At 31.9% G+C, this 22,742-nt stretch overlaps 2 protein-coding genes across 2 annotated transcripts; both read left to right on the plus strand.

The window, feature by feature from the left end:
- Positions 1-5,415: 5,415 nt before the first annotated feature.
- Positions 5,416-9,064, plus strand: LOC134238246 (uncharacterized). The gene is made up of 7 exons (XM_062720367.1): positions 5,416-5,518; positions 5,990-6,099; positions 6,491-6,541; positions 6,723-6,785; positions 7,149-7,217; positions 7,959-8,087; positions 8,980-9,064. The coding sequence occupies exons 2-7, from the start codon at positions 6,005-6,007 to the stop codon at positions 9,062-9,064; spliced, it is 492 nt and encodes a 163-aa protein (XP_062576351.1). The 5' UTR covers positions 5,416-5,518; positions 5,990-6,004.
- Positions 9,065-9,120: 56 nt separating this feature from the next.
- Positions 9,121-19,919, plus strand: LOC134238241 (myosin-9-like). The gene is made up of 15 exons (XM_062720361.1): positions 9,121-9,172; positions 9,666-9,809; positions 10,134-10,184; positions 13,381-13,458; positions 13,790-13,840; positions 14,225-14,311; positions 14,712-14,789; positions 15,040-15,090; positions 15,949-16,035; positions 16,379-16,426; positions 16,853-16,924; positions 17,081-17,282; positions 17,866-17,955; positions 18,820-18,900; positions 19,013-19,919. Exons 4-15 carry the CDS (start codon positions 13,406-13,408, stop codon positions 19,271-19,273), a joined length of 1,161 nt encoding a protein of 386 aa, XP_062576345.1. The 5' UTR covers positions 9,121-9,172; positions 9,666-9,809; positions 10,134-10,184; positions 13,381-13,405; the 3' UTR covers positions 19,274-19,919.
- The last annotated feature ends 2,823 nt before the right edge of the window (positions 19,920-22,742 follow it).

A 22,742-nucleotide genomic window follows, 5' to 3' on the forward strand; every position in this document is an offset into this window, starting at 1 on the left:
TGTTTGTACCTGTCAATACTTACTCAAGAGATAAATAATTATTTCATTAAAAAACCGACATTATGCAAAGTTTTGGCGAGCTTCCTTTTGTGGTGAACCAAAGTCCCCACGTTTTCTATCCAAATGAGATGAAATGTATTAGATACGGATCATCGCCTGCATATGGGGTTCATATGAAACATATGGAGATAACGAACAGTATTGAAAATCAAAAGTCCAAAAAATAATTATTTTTCAGCTGATTGAATACACAAGGGAATTTTCTACGTATGAACAATTTCTAAAACGGGGTATATTATTGACAAACAAGCTGATAAAACAAGAATATCAGCAGTCTCGTTTAAAGTCATCATTTCGTAAGTTCTTTGGTCGATACAATGACCTTTTGGGCAAATACAAATAAATCATTAAGACATATGCTATCTGACGTTATTATACTTGAATTGTCGATGAATTTGTCCGTTATTTCCCAATGTTGACAAGGAGGACACAGCGGGTGTGACCGGTCGGTAGGGAATGCTCACTCCTACATGGCACATGATCCCACCTTTGATATTTTGGAAGGTCGTGTTTTCTCTGCTCCAATTTTGTATTGTTTTATGGACTTTGACATTGAATACTGTTCGTTTAATGATCTTTTGAGCTTGAATTCAGTAAGTTATCCCCATTTATTTCAAACTAGTTCTTTTAATTTTAATTTTTACTTGCATATAATATATACTTTAAACCTACAAATACTTAATCAAGGAATGCATTTAATATATATCTGAGATATACAGTATAACCATGGTTGGGGCAGTGTCCTTTTAATGCTCTGTGAAGCGGTGTATAAAAAATGAACAAATTCTATTAACCCAATACTGGTAATACTGGTATGATAGAGATGCTATTTCATTTACTTCATGTAAGTTCATTTTCCATCATTAAATGCAGAAAACCAGACGACTTTCCTCCTAAAATGTCAAGCGGATTGATACATTTGGGTGCAAGTCAATGTGATGAAGGTTTATAGCTGACTATACTTCACTGACTGACTCGTGACGTCAAAATATATTTGCCCTTGATTTTTTAAAAAAAATATGTTCTAGTTGAAGGCATTTTAAAAAAAAAAAAAAAAAAGGAATATTTTCTGCACTTTAAGAAAGAAAATTAAATTATGATAGATATATAGTTTCCCAAGTTTTACTGGTATAACCTGGGTTGGAACAGTTTACGCTTTTTAGCTCACCTGAGCCAAAGGCTCAAGTGAGCTTTTCTGATCACAATTTGTCCGTTGTCTGTCTTGTCGTCGTTGTAAACATTTCACATTTTCGACTTCTTCTCAAGAACCACTGGGCCAATTTCAACCACACTTGCCACAAAGCATCCTTGGTAAAGGGGATTCAAATTTGTTCAAATGAAGGGCCACGCCCTCATTCAAGGTGAGATAATTGGGAATTAATGAAAATTTGGTGGTATCTTTTAAAAAACTTCTTCTCAAGAACCACTGTGCCAGGTAAGATGAAACTTATGGAGAAACATCCTCAGATAGTGCAGATTCAAATTTGTTCAAATCATGACCCCCGGGGGTAGGGCGGGGCCAAAATGGCCAACCAAAGTTTTACATAGAAATATATAGGAACATTCTTTAAAAATCTTTTTCTCAAGAATAACAAAGCCATAATTGATCATATTTATATGGAAGCATCCTCAGGTAGTGAAGATATAAGTTTGTTCAAATCATGACCCCCAGGCGTAGGGCGGGGCCACAATGGCCGACCAGAATTTTACATAGAACTATATATAGGAAAATTCTTTAAAAATCTTCTTCTCAAGAATAACAAAGTCATAAATGATAATATTTATATGGAAGCATGCTCAGGTAGTGTAGATTCAAATTTGTTCAAATCATGACCCCCGGGGGTAGAGCAGGACACAATGGCCAATCAAAGTTTTACATAGACATATATAGGAAAATTCTTTAAAAATCATCTTATCAAGAATAGCAAAGCCATAATTGGTCATGGGACTACTTTTGGTTGTAAACTATTCAATAATAAACCAATTTTTACTTTTTCCCAGCCACAGTGCTCAGGTGAGCGATGTGGCCCATGGGCCTCGTGTTATAGATCTGATTGCGCTTGATCAGGGATTATAAAGCGTAAACTGCTGCAACCCAGATTAATCCCAGTATACATTATTACTAAAGTAACCATTGAATTATTTCATTAAATAAATGTATCATTACCTAATTTTATTTATAGAAATTCTTTGTCAACAATATCTTGCTAATTTCTATCAAAACAATAACAAGAAAACATTGATGTAACCATCAATTGTCGCCCGGGAAATACATAAAGTAAACAGATGAGTCTTGGTCATCAAACTGCTTCTATATGTGTGAAAAAGGCATGCGTCTAAATGATGGAGACGATAGTCGGGAATATTTTGAAAACTTATAGTCAGATGAAAATCTAACAAAAACGATACCCTTTTAAACTTTAACAACTCCTCAAATAAATGTTGGCTGCATAAAATATAAATTGAAACCAGACACATGCATCACTTATATTCAAAAATGTATTTCATTTTAAGAATATAAAACACAAACTGTGTAGAGTACGTTTTTATGCGATAAGTAAAATTCGATGTTCCAAAAAAAGGGACCTGTTGTTTTTTTTTATTGTAAATAATAAGCAACTTTATATATTAAATATGAAAAACATATATATTTTTACAGATTCAATTTATGGAAGTAAATATATTATATATCTCGTAATTTATAAAGGGAAAGAACATTCTGATTAACAATCTTTTTTAATGTTAAGAAAACCTTTAATTCTGAATAACTCCTACTTCAATCCCCATACACCAACACTTAAACTTATATGTATAAAGCAGCCTGGTCCTCCGGACTGCAAAAAAAACTTACTTTGTTACCCAATAGTAATAGATTCATTTTTAAATATTCACGTTTATACGTGTAATTCTTTGAAGGTCTCGATATTTAAAAATAAATGTTAATTTCGCCAAGCAAGAGGTCTTTTATGCATTTCCATCTCCCAGGCTGTCATTGTATATAATGTCTGTGACTGTCAGTGGGCGGAGAATATGGAAATTAACATGGAATTACAAGGAATCACTGTCTTTTTTGTTTGGTATGTCAGGGATATTAACAGCAGTGATAGAAATGTAATATAAAACAAACAATAGAAAATACTTTCAAATGAGTAAGACATTACAACTGTTCCAGATTATTTATCCATTAATTTATTTTGCAAGAACTGCAAGTGTAATTCCCATACAAACTGATAAATAACATATATTTATTGCTTTTATTTATAATATGTACAGTAATCATCCAAAGTAGTATTAAGTAACGGCTCATACTTTGCGTTATTGATACGTACGTCATTTTACGTTTTATTGATGGAGTAACCATTGCTCACGGGATCCGTACTGTTGATATGCTAAGCGGGTTTTACTTACTCATAAATAACAATGGCCATGGTTTTCCTATGAAATAAGTAGAAAATATTCAGTGTACGTAAATATTTATGCACGACTGGATTACATTCGTCCGATTTGTAAATGAAAACGACGGTTTTTAATAAATCAGTAAACGCTGCAAAGCAGATCGCATGTATCTTTCTGGAGCAGCGGCCCCGCAATCAGTGAAACATAAAATGGCAAACATATCAATAATAAAACATTAAACGTACTCAGTTTTACTTTATATGCTTATTTAACAAAGAACTTTATTCGGTAATAACCAATATTTGCCCCCCAAATCAAACTTTGATGGAGATATATTTAATTTAGTTCTAAAACAGGGGAGTATATGATGACTTCAAAACACTGAATATTTTCATAAGTAATGACGCCATATGTACGTAATGACGTCAAAAACATGACGTAAATTTTAGTTTTTTATGAATTTTACAGAAAAATGTACATATTTCATCGATATTTTGAGTAAAAGTCACCGAGCGCATGTGTGTTCAGGATCAATATTTTGATATAATGTGTAGAATGATAATATCAATGAAATATGTCAAAATTGTTCCTGAACAAACATGCGCTCTATAAATTTTAAAGCTAAAATTGTTGAAGTTTTGTCCATTTTGTCCTCTTTCTGAAAAAGGATATAAAATCGGACTAGTTTGTGACGTCATAAAAACAAAAATTGTGAATACACTGCTTTGACTCTATAATATTTTCTGTTAATTTATATTTCTCATACAATTTATTGAATTCAGCACATTTCGGGAAGTTTTCAAAATTTGACTTTTGTGGGGGCAAAGATATGCAATATACCGCATATAGTTCTTTAACAAATTTAAATACTAGTATTAACAATTAGATACCTTCGTTTTTCTAAATTTCGAGAATTAACATTGTAGCTGTTGTGGAGAAAATTAAGAAACCTGCTTAGGCGGGTTTTGTTATCTCTCATCGCCGTATGTAACTATGACAAACTAGAATTTTAGTGTTTGAGTGCATTTATGATAAACTGATTTAAAAAAGATGAAATATGTGCAGATATTGAACAGTATTCGAGCTCAAAAGTCCATTAAACACTACAAAATAGGAGCAGAGCAAACACGGACCTTTAAAACATCTGAGGTGAGATTGGGTACCTGGAGGAATAAACATCATCTGCCGACCTGTCACACCCGCCTTGTTCTCGTTGTCATTATGCGGAAATAATGGAAAAATCCGTGGACTAATCAATATGTAAATAACGGCCTAACAGTCAGCATGAAAAAAAATCAGTCAGCATTCGACTCAATGCTAAATTGACCTGCTGAGAAGGTTATAAGATCGACCACTGAATTTACGAAATGTTGACTTTAAACGAGACTGCTGATATTTTTGTTTCATCAGCTTGCTTGTCAATAACTTACCTCGTTTTAGAACTTGTTCATAGGTAGATCATGCTCTAGCATATCGAATCAACTGAGATATAATTATACACTTCGTATGCAGGTGATGAATGTATATTACTCATAAGTTAGGGAAGTTGACGATTGAAAAGTTAAAGTCATCACGTTTATCATGGAGCTTGGTTGTTAAGATTACCATTAATGTTTTTTCCCAAGTAAAATATCAAAATATGAAACACATTCACACAAACTGGTTATGGGTACATATACAACACAAGAAGATAACAGAAAATAAAAATGAGAGAGAGAGAAAGAGAGAACATCATAAATCGTTTGGATAACTACATATTCATTTCAGGATATTTAAGTTTTTATACTTATCTAAATTATTACTTGGGATTTTATGTTGAGGAAGTATTGTATATGTATATTTCAAATGATAATTTAAGTACATGAATGTGGAGGATTGAAATCTGTAAGCACAGCATGAATTTAAATAACAAAGCTTGTAGGTCCTATACAGGAATTTAAATGCCTGCGTGTTCTGACCTGATGTACATTTCTACTTTCGTTTTATTGTTGATCACATTTACTTCCCGAAGAGTAACGTTGTTATGGCTTTTATATAAACAATACGCAAAGGATGATTTGAGGTAAGATATATTTTAATATACTTACTATTCGCGTCTTAATTAATCTAATGAGAAGCAAAGGGCTATAGTTTTTTATGCTTTATAAAATGAAGCACATCTTATTAAACAATATAAGTGCCATAATGTAAAGACCGATTAGGACTGACATCCATTCACACTAAGATAGTATCCATTGTGACGTAATTTAGACCTCTCTACATGTATTTTCATTTTTGTTTTGAATAATTTCATTGACCTAAATTTTTTTTATCAATTTGGTTAACATGTTAATTTAACTTTTTACTAATTATAGCCTAGATTATATATGCTCTCTCATTATTTTTCTAATTTGGAAGTATTTAAAGGTGCTTTTAATAATATATACATTTTTAAAAAATTCTCACAATTTTTGACAAAAATCCCAAATTGAATTAATTATTTCTTTTATTTAAAGCGTCTGCGTCAATAACGCTTTCTTTTTAAATTTTATAGTTGAAAACTCATGCTATGGCGAGTAAATCGAGTAATAAGGGTAAACAAACCAAAAAGAAAATCAACTCAGCCAGTCCTAAAGCACCGGTAAACCCATCACCACATCAAGGGTAATTTTTTTTAGATTCAAGATTAAACTTGTTAAATATATTACTAGTAAGTCAAGTTTTGTTTACTTTTTAATTTTGACATTTTCAATTGATTTTTAATTAGTTTCATGCATCTAGATGGTTAAAGGCCATATTTAAAAGAATGTTTACTTGCTCTTTCCCGACTCAGGGTAACATGATTGGGTCGGTAGGTGGGTTGGTTAATTTTTTTCAGAAAATTTCAAAATATTTATTGACTGGTTAAGAGGAATAAAAAGAAAAAAATCGTGTCCTGGAATGTGAAAAGAAGTTTTGAGTCGGGCCATTTTTAGTCAGTCGGTCGGAAGAGGGCAACCAAACAATTATTTAAAGATGACCTAATATTCATTCCTTGTTCTCAATTCCTTTTCAGTGAAATTAGCAACGATTTCCTGAAAGACCTTTACGACGCCCAAATAAAAAGGTAAAGAAATATCTAGAAATCGTAAAGGCTCATTCACTTTAATTTCTTTTTGTTTGATATTAAAACATTGTTTATTGATATATAATTCCTTTTATAATTGTACAGATAAGTATCGAATATGTGTTTTCATAGAAAATAGTTAATGAATGGATGGTCTTCCTAATTTTATTTTCAAATATAGAGACGAAGACACCATCAAACAATTAAAAGAGGAAAATGAGCGATTGAAAAGTGAAGTACAAAGGTAATGTTACTCCACCTGATTAATATACAGGGCTCACGGTGGGTGTGACAGATCGACAGGGGCACTTACTCATCCTTGGCACCTGATCCCACCACTGGTATTTCTAGGGGGTCTATAATTTTTTCCCGTTAATCGTAAACTTTTACCTTTAGATTATATTTTCACCTGCAGTTCTCCAAATTTAACAGAAACACACATGTCTATATTTTTAAATGATGAATAGAATGTTTCATTTATTTAAATTAGCAACGCAAGTTTGGTTGGTAAAATTAAATTAGGCTTTTTCATATGGAATGTTGATAATTCAAGTTGGACACGAAGAAATGACACACGTGTATATTTTTTCTTTTATTTTTTATTCAGACTTTCCGATGAGAATAAACGTATAAAGAGTGAACAAAATGAATTTAAAGAAGGTTCTACACTCAAAAGGTAAATTGATTTTTCACTAACATTTTCTCGAAATAATTTTTCCCTTTTTCTCCACTGATTATTAAAACTTTTGACTAATTTAGATTGTGTTTTTACTGCATTATAGCATACTGTATATGAACATTTTTTATAAGTAAAGAAGGTATCTTTTTACCAACGTTTCAGAATAAAATTATCCGAAATATACATGCAAGCTAGCTCTCCAACATGTCGGACGTTCTTAGTGAATTTGTCTTTGACTTTTTAACTGAGTTTGAAGATTTTGAAAATTTATTTTGAGGTTAGCACTCGACAAATGTGAAATCACAGAAGCAAATATCAAGGAATTTAACGATATAAAGTTTGGAGATTTTTCCGTAACTTTCAAAATTTCAAAATGGATTAATCTTTTGAACGACTGGGAACTTTCAACAGAGTTAAATACATGTGTTTTAATTTAGTTAAAGGCTAAGAAATAGCTTAACATCTTCATTTTTCTGTAGTTATGAACTTGTGAAATAAAATTAGTTTTTTTTTCTCATGAACTGATTTCTGCCTCCTGCAGTGATATATGAAGGGGCGTGGAAAGTATTATCGTATATGTGATATGGGATATTTCACCACACAAAGATCAAAGAAAATCACCGCAGATATGCGACAATAGTACTTAATCTGTCCTTATCATCTGATATCATAGATTTATATTTTATAACATAATTAGATTTTTTTAAAGTTAATATAATTATGCATATTGAATTTTAGTGACCCTTCCACAAATCGTGAAAATGCCGATGAGAAAATGCAAAGCCTTAGAAAACAGCTTGATAATATGATTCTACATCATGACGAGAATGAAAAATATTTGACTGAAGCTCAGGACGAAATCAAAACGTAAGGATTGAATATTGTTAAGTTGTTCATTTCATTAATCTATTATATTTTACGCTAACAAATGCCTCAGAAATTCATCACCGAGACTAAGAGATGACTTATTTCACAAATAGAAAGTAACTGTATGCCTCTGTTAACCAACTTTTTTTTTATATTCCTATCCAGTAGAACTTTTTTCGGAAATATCCACGAGAGAAGGAAATTCTTGCTGTAATCTCCAACCCCACTTTTTTCAATTAGCATAGTTAATTTCATTTTAGTTCAACTCGATATCCAATTGAGCTCAAAATAATAGATACCACTCTGGAACATCATCTCCTTCATATTTGGGTATTTTACGGACGTATACGGAAAGGGCTAACTAACACTAAATTGTATAACAAACATAGATAACTTCAGCTTTTTCATCGTCAAATTTTCAGTAATATTTATGTCGCAATATTCCAATCTATCTTTTTCAAATAGTGTCCACGTCACCCAACGTATTCGATACTAAAGTTCATGCTCTAAGAATGTACAATTTTTAACCAAATCAGGCTACTGATAAAGTTGATTTTACGGGGATGAAGTTTATGTTATGGGGATTTCGTTTTATCGTTATAATTGACTTTGTTAACTGCAAACATCACCTTTCAGGCTTTGGGTCGTTTGGCTGACGTGTTTTATAGAAATTGGTAGATTTTTGTTTTATACAAGATTTGACAATGGAATATATATTACGTCTGCCTGATTAATACATAGAACCCAGGGTGTGACACTGGCAGGATATATTCCTATGGAATTTCTGTGAACATATGAGGTTTCGTGCCATGTTCATAGATCTGTATTGTTCAAGATATTTTTGAGACACTGGTATTTCTTCGTTCGTTATTTTCACCCTTTTCATTCACAGATATAAATCCAAAGCAGAAGAACTGGAAAGACAAGTGTCAGTATTACAAAGGTATTTAATAGACGGGCTTTTCGTTAGATTCTGAATATGTTTGATATACCGGTATATCTTTGTTCGTTATTTTCAACTTTTTCATTCACAGGTATAAATCTGAAGCAGAAGATCTGGAAAAACAAGTGTCAGTTTTACAAAGGTATACCAATACAAGAGTTTTTCATAGATTCTGAATATGAAGTTTGATTATCTGTCAATATATTAAAGACACCCAGTGCCCCTTAGATTTAATCTAGGCATAAAACTGACAAAACACTTATCATTGAAGTTTTGGGAAATAATCAAGGTCTTTAATTATCGGTTTATAGATAAATTTTCACGAGAGGATCTGATCATTTAGGAATAAGATGGACTGTCAAAGAAATCAGTTATATTGTGATGAACTTAATCCCTTCCCCCTTTATAAATGAAATTTATGATATTCGTTTTTTTAAACAATCACGATTGCATTTTTCTTACTTGGATATTACGATAGTTAAAATATAAAAGAATTATTTGAAAATTCTATTGTTTTGTTATGTAAAAATGTTATAAATTAATATTTTCTGTGATTCATTTCCCATTTCTACGTACTTGGTGATCGAAAAGGGTGTTGATGATCTTGATCATCATTTTTTTTCATCATATTTCAGTGAGGTTAATAAATTAAAAGAAGAGCTTGAAAAGAAGAGTAAAGAGAAAGAAGAGAAACCGAGCTCCTCGTTGCAAAAGAACGAGAAATCAAACGAAATACAGGAAAAGTCCAAAGAAGAAAACAACGACAAAGAACTCAAACAGTGAATAACTAAGTATTTTTCTTTTTCAAGTCTAAATAAAGCACTGGTAAGGAAATGATAAATGTGGTTGACTTTTTTTGGTTAGAGGTATTATTGGAATTTTATTTTAAACCGTTTTGTGATTCAGATTTTAGTTTGTTTTTGAAGAGAAAGGAGGTTAGGTTAGGTTTGGTGAATATGGGACGCGTGTCAATAGTTTCAAAGCTACTGATTTTCAGGTTGTTAAATGAAGCATCTGATAATGTATTTAGACTCAATGTACTTTTTTAATTCTATAATTTGCAGTAGAATATTTAAAAAGATTTTATTATTTATTGTTGGCAGAAAAAGCACAGAGATTGAAAAATTAACTAACCAATTAGAAGACGAAAGGAGGTAAGACTAATAGAAATCATTGTAATAAAGCTATTATTTGGACAAAAAGCTTGTTATAATTAATAATGGTTCCTTTTAATATAATAGAAAATTTATTCATTAGCTCACCTGAGCCGAAGGCTCAAGTGAGCTTTTCTGATCACATTTTGTCCGGGTCCGTCCGTCCGTCTGTCTAGCTGTCTGTCTGTCCGTCTCTCTGTAAACTTTTCACATTTTCGACTTCTTCTCCAGAACCACTGGGCCAATTTCAACCCAACTTTCCATAAATCATCCTTGGATAAAGGGAATTCAAGTTTGTTCAAATGAAGGGCCATATAATTGGCGATATAATTGGGAATTAATGAAAATTTGGTGGTATCTTTTAAAAATCTTCTTCTCAAGAACTACTCTGCCAGGAAAGATGAAACTTATGGGGAAACATCCTCAGGTAGTGTAGTTTCAAGTTCGTTCAAATCATGACCCCCGGGGATAGGGCGGGGCCAAAATGGCCACCCAAAGTTTTACATAGAAATATATAGGAAAATTCTTTAAAAATCTTCTTCACAAAAATACCAAAGCCATAACTGATCATTTTATAAGGAAGCATCCTCAGGTAGTGTAGATTCAAATTTCTTCAAATCATGACTCCCAGGGGTAGGGCGGGGCCACAATGGCCGACCAAAGTTTTACATAGAAATATATATAGGAAAATTCTTTAAAAATCTTCTTCTCAAGAATAACAGAGCCATAATTGATCAAATTTATATGGAAGCATCCTCAGGTACTGTAGATTCAAGTTTCTTCAAATCATGACCCCCTGGGGTAGGGCGGGGCCACAATGGCCAACCAAAGTTTTACATAGAAATATATAGGAAAATTCTTTAAAAATCTTCTTCTCAAGAATAACAAAGCCATAATTGATCATATTTATATGGAAGCATCCTCTGGTAGTGTAGATTCAAGTTTGTTCAAATCATGACCTCCGGGGGTTGGGCGGGGCCACAATGGCCGACCAAAGTTTTACATAGAATTATATAGGAAAAATCTTCTTCTCAAGAATAACAAAGCCATGATTGATCATATTTATATGGAAGCATCCTCAGGTAGTGTACATTCAAGTTTGTTCAAATCATGACCCCCGGGGGTAGGGCGGGGCCACAATGGCCGACTCAAGTTTTACATAGAAATATATATAGGAAAATTCTTTAAAAATCTTTTTCTCAAGAATAACAAAGCCATAATTGATCATATTTATATGGAAGCATTCTCAGGTAGTGTAGATTGAAGTTTGTTCAAATCTTGACCCGCGGGGGTAGGGCGGGGCTACAATGGCCGACCAAAGTTTTACATAGAAATATATAGGAAAATTCTTTAAAAATCTTCTTCTCAAGAATAACAGAGCCATAATTGATCATATTCATATGGAAGCATCCTCAGGTAGTGTAGATTCAAGTTTGTTCAAATCATGACCCCCAGAGGTAGGGCGGGGCTACAATGGCCGACCAAATTTTACATAGAAATATATAGGAAAATTCTTTAAAAATCTTCTTCTCAAGAATACCAAAGCCATAATTGATCATATTTATATGGAAGCATCCTCAGGTAGTGTAGATTCAAGTTTGTTCAAATCATGACCTCCGGGGGTTGGCGGGGCCACAATGGCCGACCAAAGTTTTACATAGAATTATATAGGAAAAATCTTCTTCTCAAGAATAACAAAGCCATGATTGATCATATTTATATGGAAGCATCCTCAGGTAGTGTAGATTCAAGTTTGTTCAAATCATGACCCCCGGGGGTAGGGCAGGGCCAAAATGGCCGACCAAAGTTTTACATAGAAATATATAGGAAAATACTTTAAAAATCTTCTTCTCAAGAATAACAAAGCCATAATTGATCATATTTATATAGAAGCATCCTCAGGTAGTGTAGATTCAAGTTTGTTCAAATCATGACCCCCAGGGGTAGGGCGGGACCACAATGGCCGACCAAAGTTTTACATAGAATTATATAAGAAAATTCTTTAAAAATCTTCTTCTCAAGAATACCAAAGCCATGATTGATCATATTTATATGGAAGCATCCTCAGGTAGTGTACATTCAAGTTTGTTCAAATCATGACCCCCTGGGGTAGGGCGGGGCCACAATGGCCGACCAAAGTTTTACGTAGAAATATATAGGAAAATTCTTTAAAAATCTTATTCTCAAGAATAACAAAGCCATAATTGATCATATTTATATGGAAGCATCCTCAGGTAGTGTAGATTCAAGTTTCTTCAAATCATGACCCCTGGGGATAGGGTGGGGCCACAATGGCCGACCAAATTTTTACATAGAAATATATAGGGAAATTCTAAAAAATCTTCTTCTCAAGAATAACTAAGCCATAATTGATCATATTTGTATGGAAGCATCCTCAGGTAGTGTAGATTCAAGTTTATTCAAATCATGACCCCTGGGGATAGGGTGGTTCCATATAATGGCCGACCAAAGTTTTACATAGAAATATATAGGAAAATTCTTTAAAAATCTTCTCAAGAGTACCAAAGCCATAATTGATCATATTTATATGGAAGCATCCTCAGGTAGTGTACATTCAAATTTGTTCAAATCATGACCCCCTGGGGTAGGGCGGGGCCACAATGGCCGACCAAAGTTTTACATAGAAATATATAGGAAAATTCTTTAAAAATCTTCTTCTCAAGAATAACAAAGCCATAATTGATCATATTTATATGGAAGCATCCTCAGGTAGTTGTGATTCAAGTTTGTTCAAATCATGACCCGCGGGGGTAGGTGGGGGCCACAATGGCCGACCAAAGTTTTACATAGAAATATATAGGAAAATTCTTTAAAAATCATTCTTCTCAAGAATAGCAAAACTATAACAGTTCAAAGGTTTACTTTTGGATTTAAACTTTTCAATAAGAAACCAATTTCTATTTTTTCCTAGCCACATTTCTCAGGTGAGTGATGTGGCCCATGGGCCTCTTGTTTTAAATTTTATGATTCTTAATCATCTGGAAATGCAGAGTCATAAGCTAAAAAAAAACAATAATTGAAAAGGTTAACTTAAGTGTATGTCCAATAATCGATTGGGAAAAAACTATATACAATATAAATCTGTGTAAAGGAAAATAGAACAGAACAGATCCTGAACATGCCATAAGTGGCCTCACTAAATTATCCTTTAAATGAATTTTAAATAATATTGAAGAAAACACAGTGCAGATGTTGAAGAAATGAAAAGGAAGAACAAAGAAGAAAAGGAGACACACCAAAAAGATATTACCGAGTAATATAAATGAGAGAAATTATTCATTTCAGCAAAGATATTTTGTATGCAAATAGAGAATAAACATTTTTTTTAATAAGTTACCTTTTCTTAATATCAAATAATGTCTTTCTATTCCTTCTCTCTTTATAACAGCGTTAAGAGATTAATTGTGGAATAATATTCATTTATTTGTTTTTCATTTGTAACTTATTATTAACTATGAAGGAAAATAGAAATTTATAATACCAATAAACATTTCTGATTTTTAAAACTACAAATCAGTTTCTTGCAGAATATAATGTTCAGCGATAAGAGATTAAATTTTCTTTGAACAATTTTTTTTGGACAGAAAAACAAAAGAACTTGAGAAATTAAAGCGCCAGTTAGAGGATGAAAAAAGGTTACAAATTTCTATGTTTTATATCTGAATTATATAAAACATTGTTTTTGTTTTCCGTTTTATTTCTCTTTTAAAAACTACTTAAGTAGGTGGATGATAACTTTTATACATTGTTTAATATTTTGACATTGAAACACCATCCATCACATCAAAGCATTAAACATTCAAGTGCCACAATGTACATCGATAGAGCTAGGACAATATTGCATAAACAATGTTAATATTAATTAAAGTACCCATGATTCATTTCTTAAAGAGTTCAATACAGGGTTTCGTGATCAAGAGAAACAACGCAAGTTAAATAACAATAAGGAAATCCGATTTAATTTTAATGTTGTCATCTTCATAAGTTTAAAAAGATAATTTAACCTTTTGTATTTGCAGGAAAAATGAAGATAAAAAAGGAGTTCAGGAAGATGGAAATGTAAAGATGATTAAAGACTTAGAAAAATCTATAGAAGAATTGCAAAGGTACAGTTGATGTGTTTGAAAGTAAATTAAAAGTTTCTTAATTTTTACGTACCCTGATATATTCATGTTCATTGAAGTGCATCCTATGTACTCTGTAATTTATGTTTACAAGTTTAAAATTGAAGGATAGATTTCCCTACTACTGGCCTACCTATAATTTTTAGCTTATATGCAACTTGACTTATGAACATGAAATATTTTTCCTCATTTTAATTTTCAAACTATATATATATATATATATATATATATATATATATATATATATGTGTGTGTGTGTGTGTGTGTGTGTGTGTGTGTGTGTGTGTGTGTGCAAGGTAAATACCTGTATTTATGTATGCTTTTGAAAAATTGCTTGCTGACTTAGTATAACGATTTTTTTTTAAATTAAATGATATTGAAGAAAACACAAAGCAGATGTTGAAGATCTGAAAAAGAAGCACAATGAAGAAAACGAGAAACACAAAGAAACTATAACAGAGTAATATCAATATGAATATATTTTTCCTGTTGAATAAGTACTGTGAAATATATCTGTAAGCAAAGAGAGTAATTCATTTTAAAAACTTTTTGTTGTCATCCGGTCACCATATGAGCAAGTAAAATCTGGAATCAGATTCAATTTATTTCATGCTATCACTCATTATTCACTATAACCCATAAGAAAAAAATTGAAATTCATATTTGTTTAATGAAACGTTTGAATAATGATACCGAGCAATTTTTGACAGAAAAACAAAAGAACTTGAAAAAGTAACCCGACAGCTCAAGGATGAAACAGGGTAACATTTTAAAAACTTTTTTAACAAAAGTCTCTATCATAAATTCATTAGAATGTTGATATCAATAAAATGTTTCTTATTAAAAGAATGTGTAACTATCACTGAAATCGTTGTTGATAAAAAGAAGTACTAATTTTATAAAAGAAAATGATATTCTAATAAAAAAAAAATGCATCAATAAAAATTGTAATTAAATTAATGATTATTCGTACAAATGAAATTTGAAATTTCAAACGAATGGAAAATATCTCTATTACCATGGCATTTACTCCTTACCTTCATTATATTTTTCTTAATCGGAACTTCATGTTTGTCAAGTAATACAAAATCTTTTAGAATAAAATCTTGGGTTAATATGGACTCACGAAAAAAATTGTAAAATAAGAAAAAGATTTTTAAAATTATAAAGGAAAATATATTTTTTATAATTAACGTTATTGGGATTTACTAGTAGCATTTTGATTTAAAAATGGGGGATCTTATAAATATCAATTTAACCTCTTCTAAATAAAAGTGGAAGCTTTAGATTTTCTCTTTCGATGTTAGATATTTGTGTTATATCTATTTCTATAGCATCTATGTTTTACATTCATGTTTAATCTTTAATTATTTGGGATTAATTTTGCACAATAAGGAAAAACGCCTTAATGAGATTATTTTAGAAGATTCTCGTCAATGACAATACTTTTATTGTTCCTTTAAAACAGATACGGGTTTGATCCTTTTGTCATATAGCACGATTTACAAAATAAAAAAAAAAAAAACCAAAACCCACATATTATGAATTCCTGAAGATTTATCTGTTAACCTGGAGTACGAAACACACAAAAGTATAACTTGTATACTTTGTCTTTGCAGGAAAAACAAAGATAAAGAAGCAGTGCGGGAAAATGAAAATGTGAAAAGAATTAAAGAACTAGAAAACATTATAGAAGAATTGAAAACGTAGGCAAAATGTCAATTTTTTTTAAAATTAAATTTTATCTTAAATACAAATTTTGAAATATTTTGATATGAAGAGCGTATTTTGCTGCATCAGTTTACATGAGTCACAATTGCCAGTCCACGTTTTTTGTGTACTTTCCATGCTTTCTAATGAATGAAGATGCATTTATTATACATTAATATTCTACTAGGATAAACATTTAAAGTGGGAAATTTGATTGTATGCTACATGATATGTACTTTTCAAAGTATTCATACGGAACCGTTTTACAAAACAAATAGATAAATGTTGATTCATAATCAAAGTGGCTTTTAATAGCAATCATATTTATTTCATTTAAAGGGAAAATAAAATACTTCAAGAAGATTTCGAAAAAAGAAAGTCCAAAAAGTAAGTATTGTTTATAGTTCCACCCATATAAATCGAATTTGTAGAGGGCTAAATTGACTTTGCCTGCTACCCAATCCCGTTCACTTTCATTGGTGAATAAAATTTTGTATAAATAAAAAAAATGTAGCAAATTATACATTACACCATGTATGCCGATGGAGGCCTAAAAATGAAGATCTGTACTCGGCACTTTAAGTACTGTTTGACCAGTGAAGGAACTTTTTCGTGGCAGAACCTACTACAGTACGAGACCTGTTTCTCATTTGAAGGACCGATTTCATGTAGAAGTTTTTGAATAAATTTTTGCTTCATATGAGTATGCAAATAGATCTGCACATAACGAGTTTTAATCAGTGTCCATGTGAATTCTGATATATTTCCCTTGATTACTCTCTACCTTTGAATAAATCTCTCTTTCCATTGCAGTCAACCGAAACTAACAAAGACATCAGATGACATATTAGCTTTGAAAGAAGAGAATGATTCTCTCAAAAACAGGTAGACATAACATTGCCATAACACGATAACAGGGATTTTTTTATGTTGTAAACATTGCTCCATTATAACCACAGAGGATCTTTTTGTTGATTGTATCAATGTTTCAAGAAGATTACATTCTATATTGTTCTTAACTATTTTCCTTTCTTCGTAAAGACTCAGTCAGCTGGCGGGTGCCAAACTAACGGAAGGAAATCCTAATATTGCGGATCTCAGCGACAAGAACAGGCCTATCAATTTGGCAGAAAAATTCTCAGAACTTTATGACAATGAATGGACAGATGCATTAGAAGAGATAATGGATAATGAAAAGAAAAGTGAAGAGGAAGGAATTAATGTTTTGTTTCATATAGTCAAGGTAAAACTCGTACTTTCCTTTTTGTGCATTGAGAAACATTCATCCCTTAATTGTTCTTCTCTCCTTCTCCATCTTTCTTAATCTCTAAAACAAGTCAAACAATTTTTCTTCTGTCTTGTATGTAACTGTGGCTGTTTATATTTGTAATTTTTGTGATTGAAGAATATAAAAAAACTCTTTTGCATTTATGTTTTATTATCCATGCATTCAGCTTTCTGTTTGTGTCTGTGTATGTGAGCTTAGATGGAAAAAAGGAAAAAAAAATCCGATTTATTCTTATACAGTCAATCACGGCGAGTTCTATCTATTAGAGATTTCAACTCCATTAAAGTCTTTCAAAATTACATTTTTATGTCAAAATGTCTACCAAGCCTCTTTTTATACCACAGATAAAAGGAAAAACAGTGCTAGCACATGCTATACATATTAACAAGAAAATATTTGCTATGGCCTTCAACTCGACAGATATACCGATGACGTTCTATCAAATTGCAATCGTTTATTCCATTCTTACGTGGACTGGTCTCTTAATCCCAGTGAAGAAAAATAAGGTACAAACAAAATGTATATTTTTTCATTGCAGGATGCGTATGAATTTTGCAGCAAGCAGTCCACTACTCTCTACAAGTCAATGACAGAAGGTATAAAGAACCTTGGACTGTCAGAGGAAACGGTATGGGATTGTTATGTATTTCAGAGATAATTAAGCAAAACTCGTATATTATTTTTAAATTTCAACCTGTGAATGTAGAATAACAAACACACACTTCAGCAAAATAAATAACTATAATGGAATCCTGCCTTTTCGCGAAAATTTAGATGAAATCATTATTTTTTTTTATTTAGAGAAACCCTAATCAGTGATGTTGGATATCCATTTGTTAACAATAAAAGATAGATGCTAATCAATTTTTCAAGACGATAAAATCTTTAGAGCATCACAAACAATGTTATATTATGCTTCATGTAAAGATAGTTGAATCTGATTGGTCGAGAAACATTTGTTAAAAAACTTCACTACCCGCTGAATAATGAAGCCACGCCCTCCAGCGTAGCAACAGTCAATATTGCTTGACGACGGGTGGTATTCCAAAAAATAGCGACTGCACAGAATTTATGCACGGGCGGTTCACTGTTATATGTATTTGTATAAAACTTTCAGTATAATATAATAAATATTGCATGTAGTTGAGTGTAACATTGAAAATTTTCACCCCTCGAAAACCATTGTCAACCTCGGCTGCACCTCGGTTGACAATGGTTTTCTTGGGGGTGAAAATCTTCAATGTTACACTCAACTACATGCAATATTTATATAATATTCCTATACCATTCAATTACTGCCTCTGGGATAATATTACATGTATACATAAAACAAATATATTAAATGCAAAATTTAACAATACATAACGGTAAATTACAAACATGGTAAAATAATTACAAATATTGACTGTTATAAATATACATGTATTATATTACTTGTATCTTCTATACAATTAAAGAAGACAAATACAACTTAAGATGTATCAAATTTTAGTTGTGGCCTCAAGGACTTTCCAAACAAATTAAAGATCACAGGAAATCCATTTCAGTTTTAGTTTCCAACAATCTGAGTAAGGTATGATTAAAAGATTGTTGCTTACCAAATGACGATTATCAAAATAGAATCTAGGTGGAGAAAACCAAATGTATGTGTAATATTAAAGAGTTTATTGAACGTTAAATTGCAGGAATTCCTAGAAACCCAGAAACACAAAGGTGGAAAAGCAACAACGAAGTATGCAGAGGCCTGTGCTGTCCTATGCTGGTTTATGTGTGTCCAGGACCCACCTGTCTATATGGACCCTAGTGTCCCGACAGGGAACTTTGACACAGACAAATACAGGGCATACACAAAAACTGGGAAAGATTACAAATTCCTTGTTTGGCCGCCACTGTACCTACACAAAGATGGGCCAATGCTCGGAAAAGGGATTGCTCAAGGAAAATAAAGCATTCAATTATTATTGTCAAATTTAAAAAACTCAATATTTCAGATGAATATACACTTAAGCATTGATAAATGATACGAATTGATTTTAATGGTTGATAAAATACTGTCCTTTATTTGGATTTTACACTGTCATCAGTGAGCAAATATTTACCTAGTCATTAGCTAAAGCGAACACTTACCTATCTGTTCTTCACAAAGGATATTGAAAAAAAATGAGGATCGAAACATCCATTGTTCAACTTAGCACTTTCCTTTAAACAATAAATCCCAAGCTCTAGCAGATGTATTGACATATCAAGTTTAATTTCTGAACTTTTAAATCGCTTTTGATATTTGACATTTAATCGAGATATGTCATTAAAATTGGTAAAAGGAATCAGGCTTGTTTAATAGTAGAGAAAACATAAACAGCCAAGCATCACTGATGTTTTTTTTTTCTCTCTGGTATCACTGGGATGAACAAGCAAACCCCGAGGTATGTCTGAGTGAAATGTCTACTGCAGTTAGGTTGTGTATCTAATTTATTTTGTTAGACTTTGCTTTATTGTTACTTTATGTTAAACAATGGAAATATAACTCAGTTTAAAGAAAAATGGTAATCAAATAGATTTTTTAGCAGGTACTCCTTCGAAATATAAAATAATATGGTCCTACATTTTGAATGTTCTTGTTACTAAGTTAATATGGTTTCTGGAAAAAAAATCGTTGATTATTTTTGATATCATAATACTCATAAAATAAAGCGTATTGGTAATATTAGTAAATAAATGTAGAACTGATATTTTTCGACAAAAAGATTAAAGTTTTCCGCCAGACTCCAAACTTTTTTTTTTCCTGATAAAACCCCTGGAGACAACTGTAAACGTCAATTTTATACAAAGTGGAGAATGTGTAACTACTTATTAATGATGAACCCATCTTTATATGAAAGATGACGAAATAATATAACTTATGTACTAATGTCCGCAGAGCAACCAGGAAACAAGACAACAATTTATATGCTACTAAAAATATGCTAATTTCTTGATTCTTATGTTCTTAATTAACTATAATTGTTTTCGTTCAGACTTATTTTTAAAAACTGAAATAAGATGATGCAAGTATTTTTCTTTCTGTTAAAAACATAGATTTCAAGAAGAATATCCACAGTTCTTTTACGTATTCTAAATAATAAAGACGCTGATGCAATATTCATGATTATTTTACCATCATGTATCATTCGTCTATTAGTCTGTCCATCTGAAACAAAATTTTGGACATAACCTTTGAATGAAAAAAGACATTTCATATTTCACAATTTAAAACTTATTGTGACAAGATATCTCCAAATTTTTATGATTTTTTACCTTGTAATAACCCTAGATTTATGAATTTTCCTACATTTCAAAAATTTTGACATTACATATACTTAATTGATCATAATTTTTATTTTGAAAAAGGACAGGGCGTAAGCATGTATGAAACACATGGAGATAACGAACAGTATTCGATATACATAAAACAATATAAATAGGAGCAGAGCAAACAAGGACCTCCAGAACATCAAAGATGTGATCAAGTGCCATGGAGGTGTGAGCATCCCCTGCCGCCGGTCACACCCGGCATGTGCTCTTGTCATGATCGGGAAATAACGGAAAAATCCGTCGTCAATTCTGTTTATAAATAATAGACTAAGAATTAGTATGAAAAAAGTCAGTCAGCATTTGACTCAATGATGAACTGTATTTGCTGACAAGGTCATCGACCATAGAAATAATGACTTTAAAGGAGACTGCTGATATTCTTGTTTCATCAACTTGCTTGTCAACAATTTACCTCGTTTTAGAAATTGTTCACACGTAGAGCATGCTCTTGCGTATCGAATCAACTGAGATACATAAAATCCGTATGCAGGTGATGAAGGTATATTGCTGCATAAGTGAGGGAAGTTGACGATAGAAAAATTAGTCATCACGTTTATCATAGAGCTTGGTTGTTAGATTACCATTAAGGTCTTTTTCAAGTAAAATAGCTAAACATGAAACATAAGTGTCAGACTCTGTGGTATCTTTTATCTCAAGTTCAGCAGGATATATCGTATCGACATAAGAATGTAAAGTACAATTGTTTTTCGACAATACGTCGGCGATATATCTAAATGTCGAGTTGAAGGCAACAGGAAGTGTTTTCTTCTTTTCATGCATTAGATTTTGCACAAATTCTACTTCATATGAGTACAAAAATAGGTCTGCTAATAACTGGGCTCAATGGATATCCATAGGAATTCCAAAAGATTGTTGGAAGACCCGACAAGACCTCTCTAAAAACACTATGAATTCTGACCTTGACCTTAAAGTTTTATCTTTAAAAATGTTGAGAGGAGAAAGATATCTTTTATTTGACATGTGTGTACTGTGACAAGATGTTTCCGAACATGCTTTGAAAATAGATCCTTGGCCTTTAATTTATTATGTAAACAATTTAATTTTGGTGATTACTTTTGAATGACATACGAGGGGTGATCAAAAAGTTCGCAAACTAGTTGAATAACTTCCATACAAGAAACAATATTTGGTTTTAATGTTGATTATATTTTAAATTAATCCTCCCCAATTTTAATGCACATCAACCACCGTTCTGCGCATGCGCGAATCACGTGATATTGGCGGTCACGTGACCCCCTCCGTAGCGTTCTGACACAAAAGTTAAAAGATTTTTCCGAGTTTTATATTTCTTTCCATGTGAGTTAATTTTTATGACAAGAACAGTTAATTTGTCAGAAATGGTCATATCTCGGCAACAGAATAGGTGGACAATAACATCCTTTCCAAAAATAAGCATGGCGACCATTAAAACACAAATCTTCTGTCTCAGGAGAGACCTTTATTCAAGGTGGATAGAGAATGGGTGCATCCTTTTTATCATATCTAATATGTTTAAAATCTAAAGTAAACGATATCTAGGTATTTAATACTTATATCATTGTTCAAATATTCAACTATTTTTCAAAGTGCTAATTGGAGGTCTTTGATAGCAAATTGCTTAATTAAAAATACATATCTTTTCAAACTTGCTTTGACTGGGCAAGATGACAAGTATCATTTTTAACCATCAGCCTTCCTTCACTAAACCGATTAATCCAATCATTAATTGAATTTATAGGAACTCATTTATCTCAATAAACTGTGTACAAATTATTATCTGATACTGTAGAGGGATTTCTAAGATATTACAATAAATTGTACAGTCGTTTGTTGAACGAGTTCGACTGAGACAACAATTTTTCGTCACAAGTGACCTAAATAGTGACGTCATTTTCACATTGTGACGTCACAAACAAGGAGAGAAACTTTATTCAGCATATGCTATTTATAGACCTTGTGTATGGCTATGTGTGTACCGAATTTCATTCTAATCTGAATTGTGGTTTTGCAGATATAGAGATAGTTTGCGAACTTTTTGATCACACCTCGTAGGTTGCTTATATT

Source organism: Saccostrea cucullata, unplaced genomic scaffold (genome assembly GCF_032062105.1).
Source record: "Saccostrea cucullata isolate Sc308-1 unplaced genomic scaffold, CSIRO_AGI_Scuc_v1 ctg570, whole genome shotgun sequence".
Taxonomy (NCBI): Eukaryota; Metazoa; Mollusca; class Bivalvia; order Ostreida; family Ostreidae; genus Saccostrea; species Saccostrea cuccullata.

What these genes read in the sequence shown, in the direction of transcription:
- LOC134238246 (XM_062720367.1), top strand. Translation starts at nt 6,005, where the DNA reads ATGGCGAGTAAATCGAGTAATAAGGGTAAACAAACCAAAAAGAAAATC. An exon ending in AACCCATCACCACATCAAGG is followed by an intron (nt 6,100 to 6,490) that starts GTAATTTTTTTT and finishes ATTCCTTTTCAG; the next exon opens with TGAAATTAGCAACGATTTCC. An exon ending in GCTCAGGACGAAATCAAAAC is followed by an intron (nt 8,088 to 8,979) that starts GTAAGGATTGAA and finishes TTTCATTCACAG; the next exon opens with ATATAAATCCAAAGCAGAAG.
- LOC134238241 (XM_062720361.1), top strand. Translation starts at nt 13,406, where the DNA reads ATGAAAAGGAAGAACAAAGAAGAAAAGGAGACACACCAAAAAGATATT. An exon ending in CACCAAAAAGATATTACCGA is followed by an intron (nt 13,459 to 13,789) that starts GTAATATAAATG and finishes TTTTTTGGACAG; the next exon opens with AAAAACAAAAGAACTTGAGA. An exon ending in AATGATTCTCTCAAAAACAG is followed by an intron (nt 16,925 to 17,080) that starts GTAGACATAACA and finishes TTCTTCGTAAAG; the next exon opens with ACTCAGTCAGCTGGCGGGTG.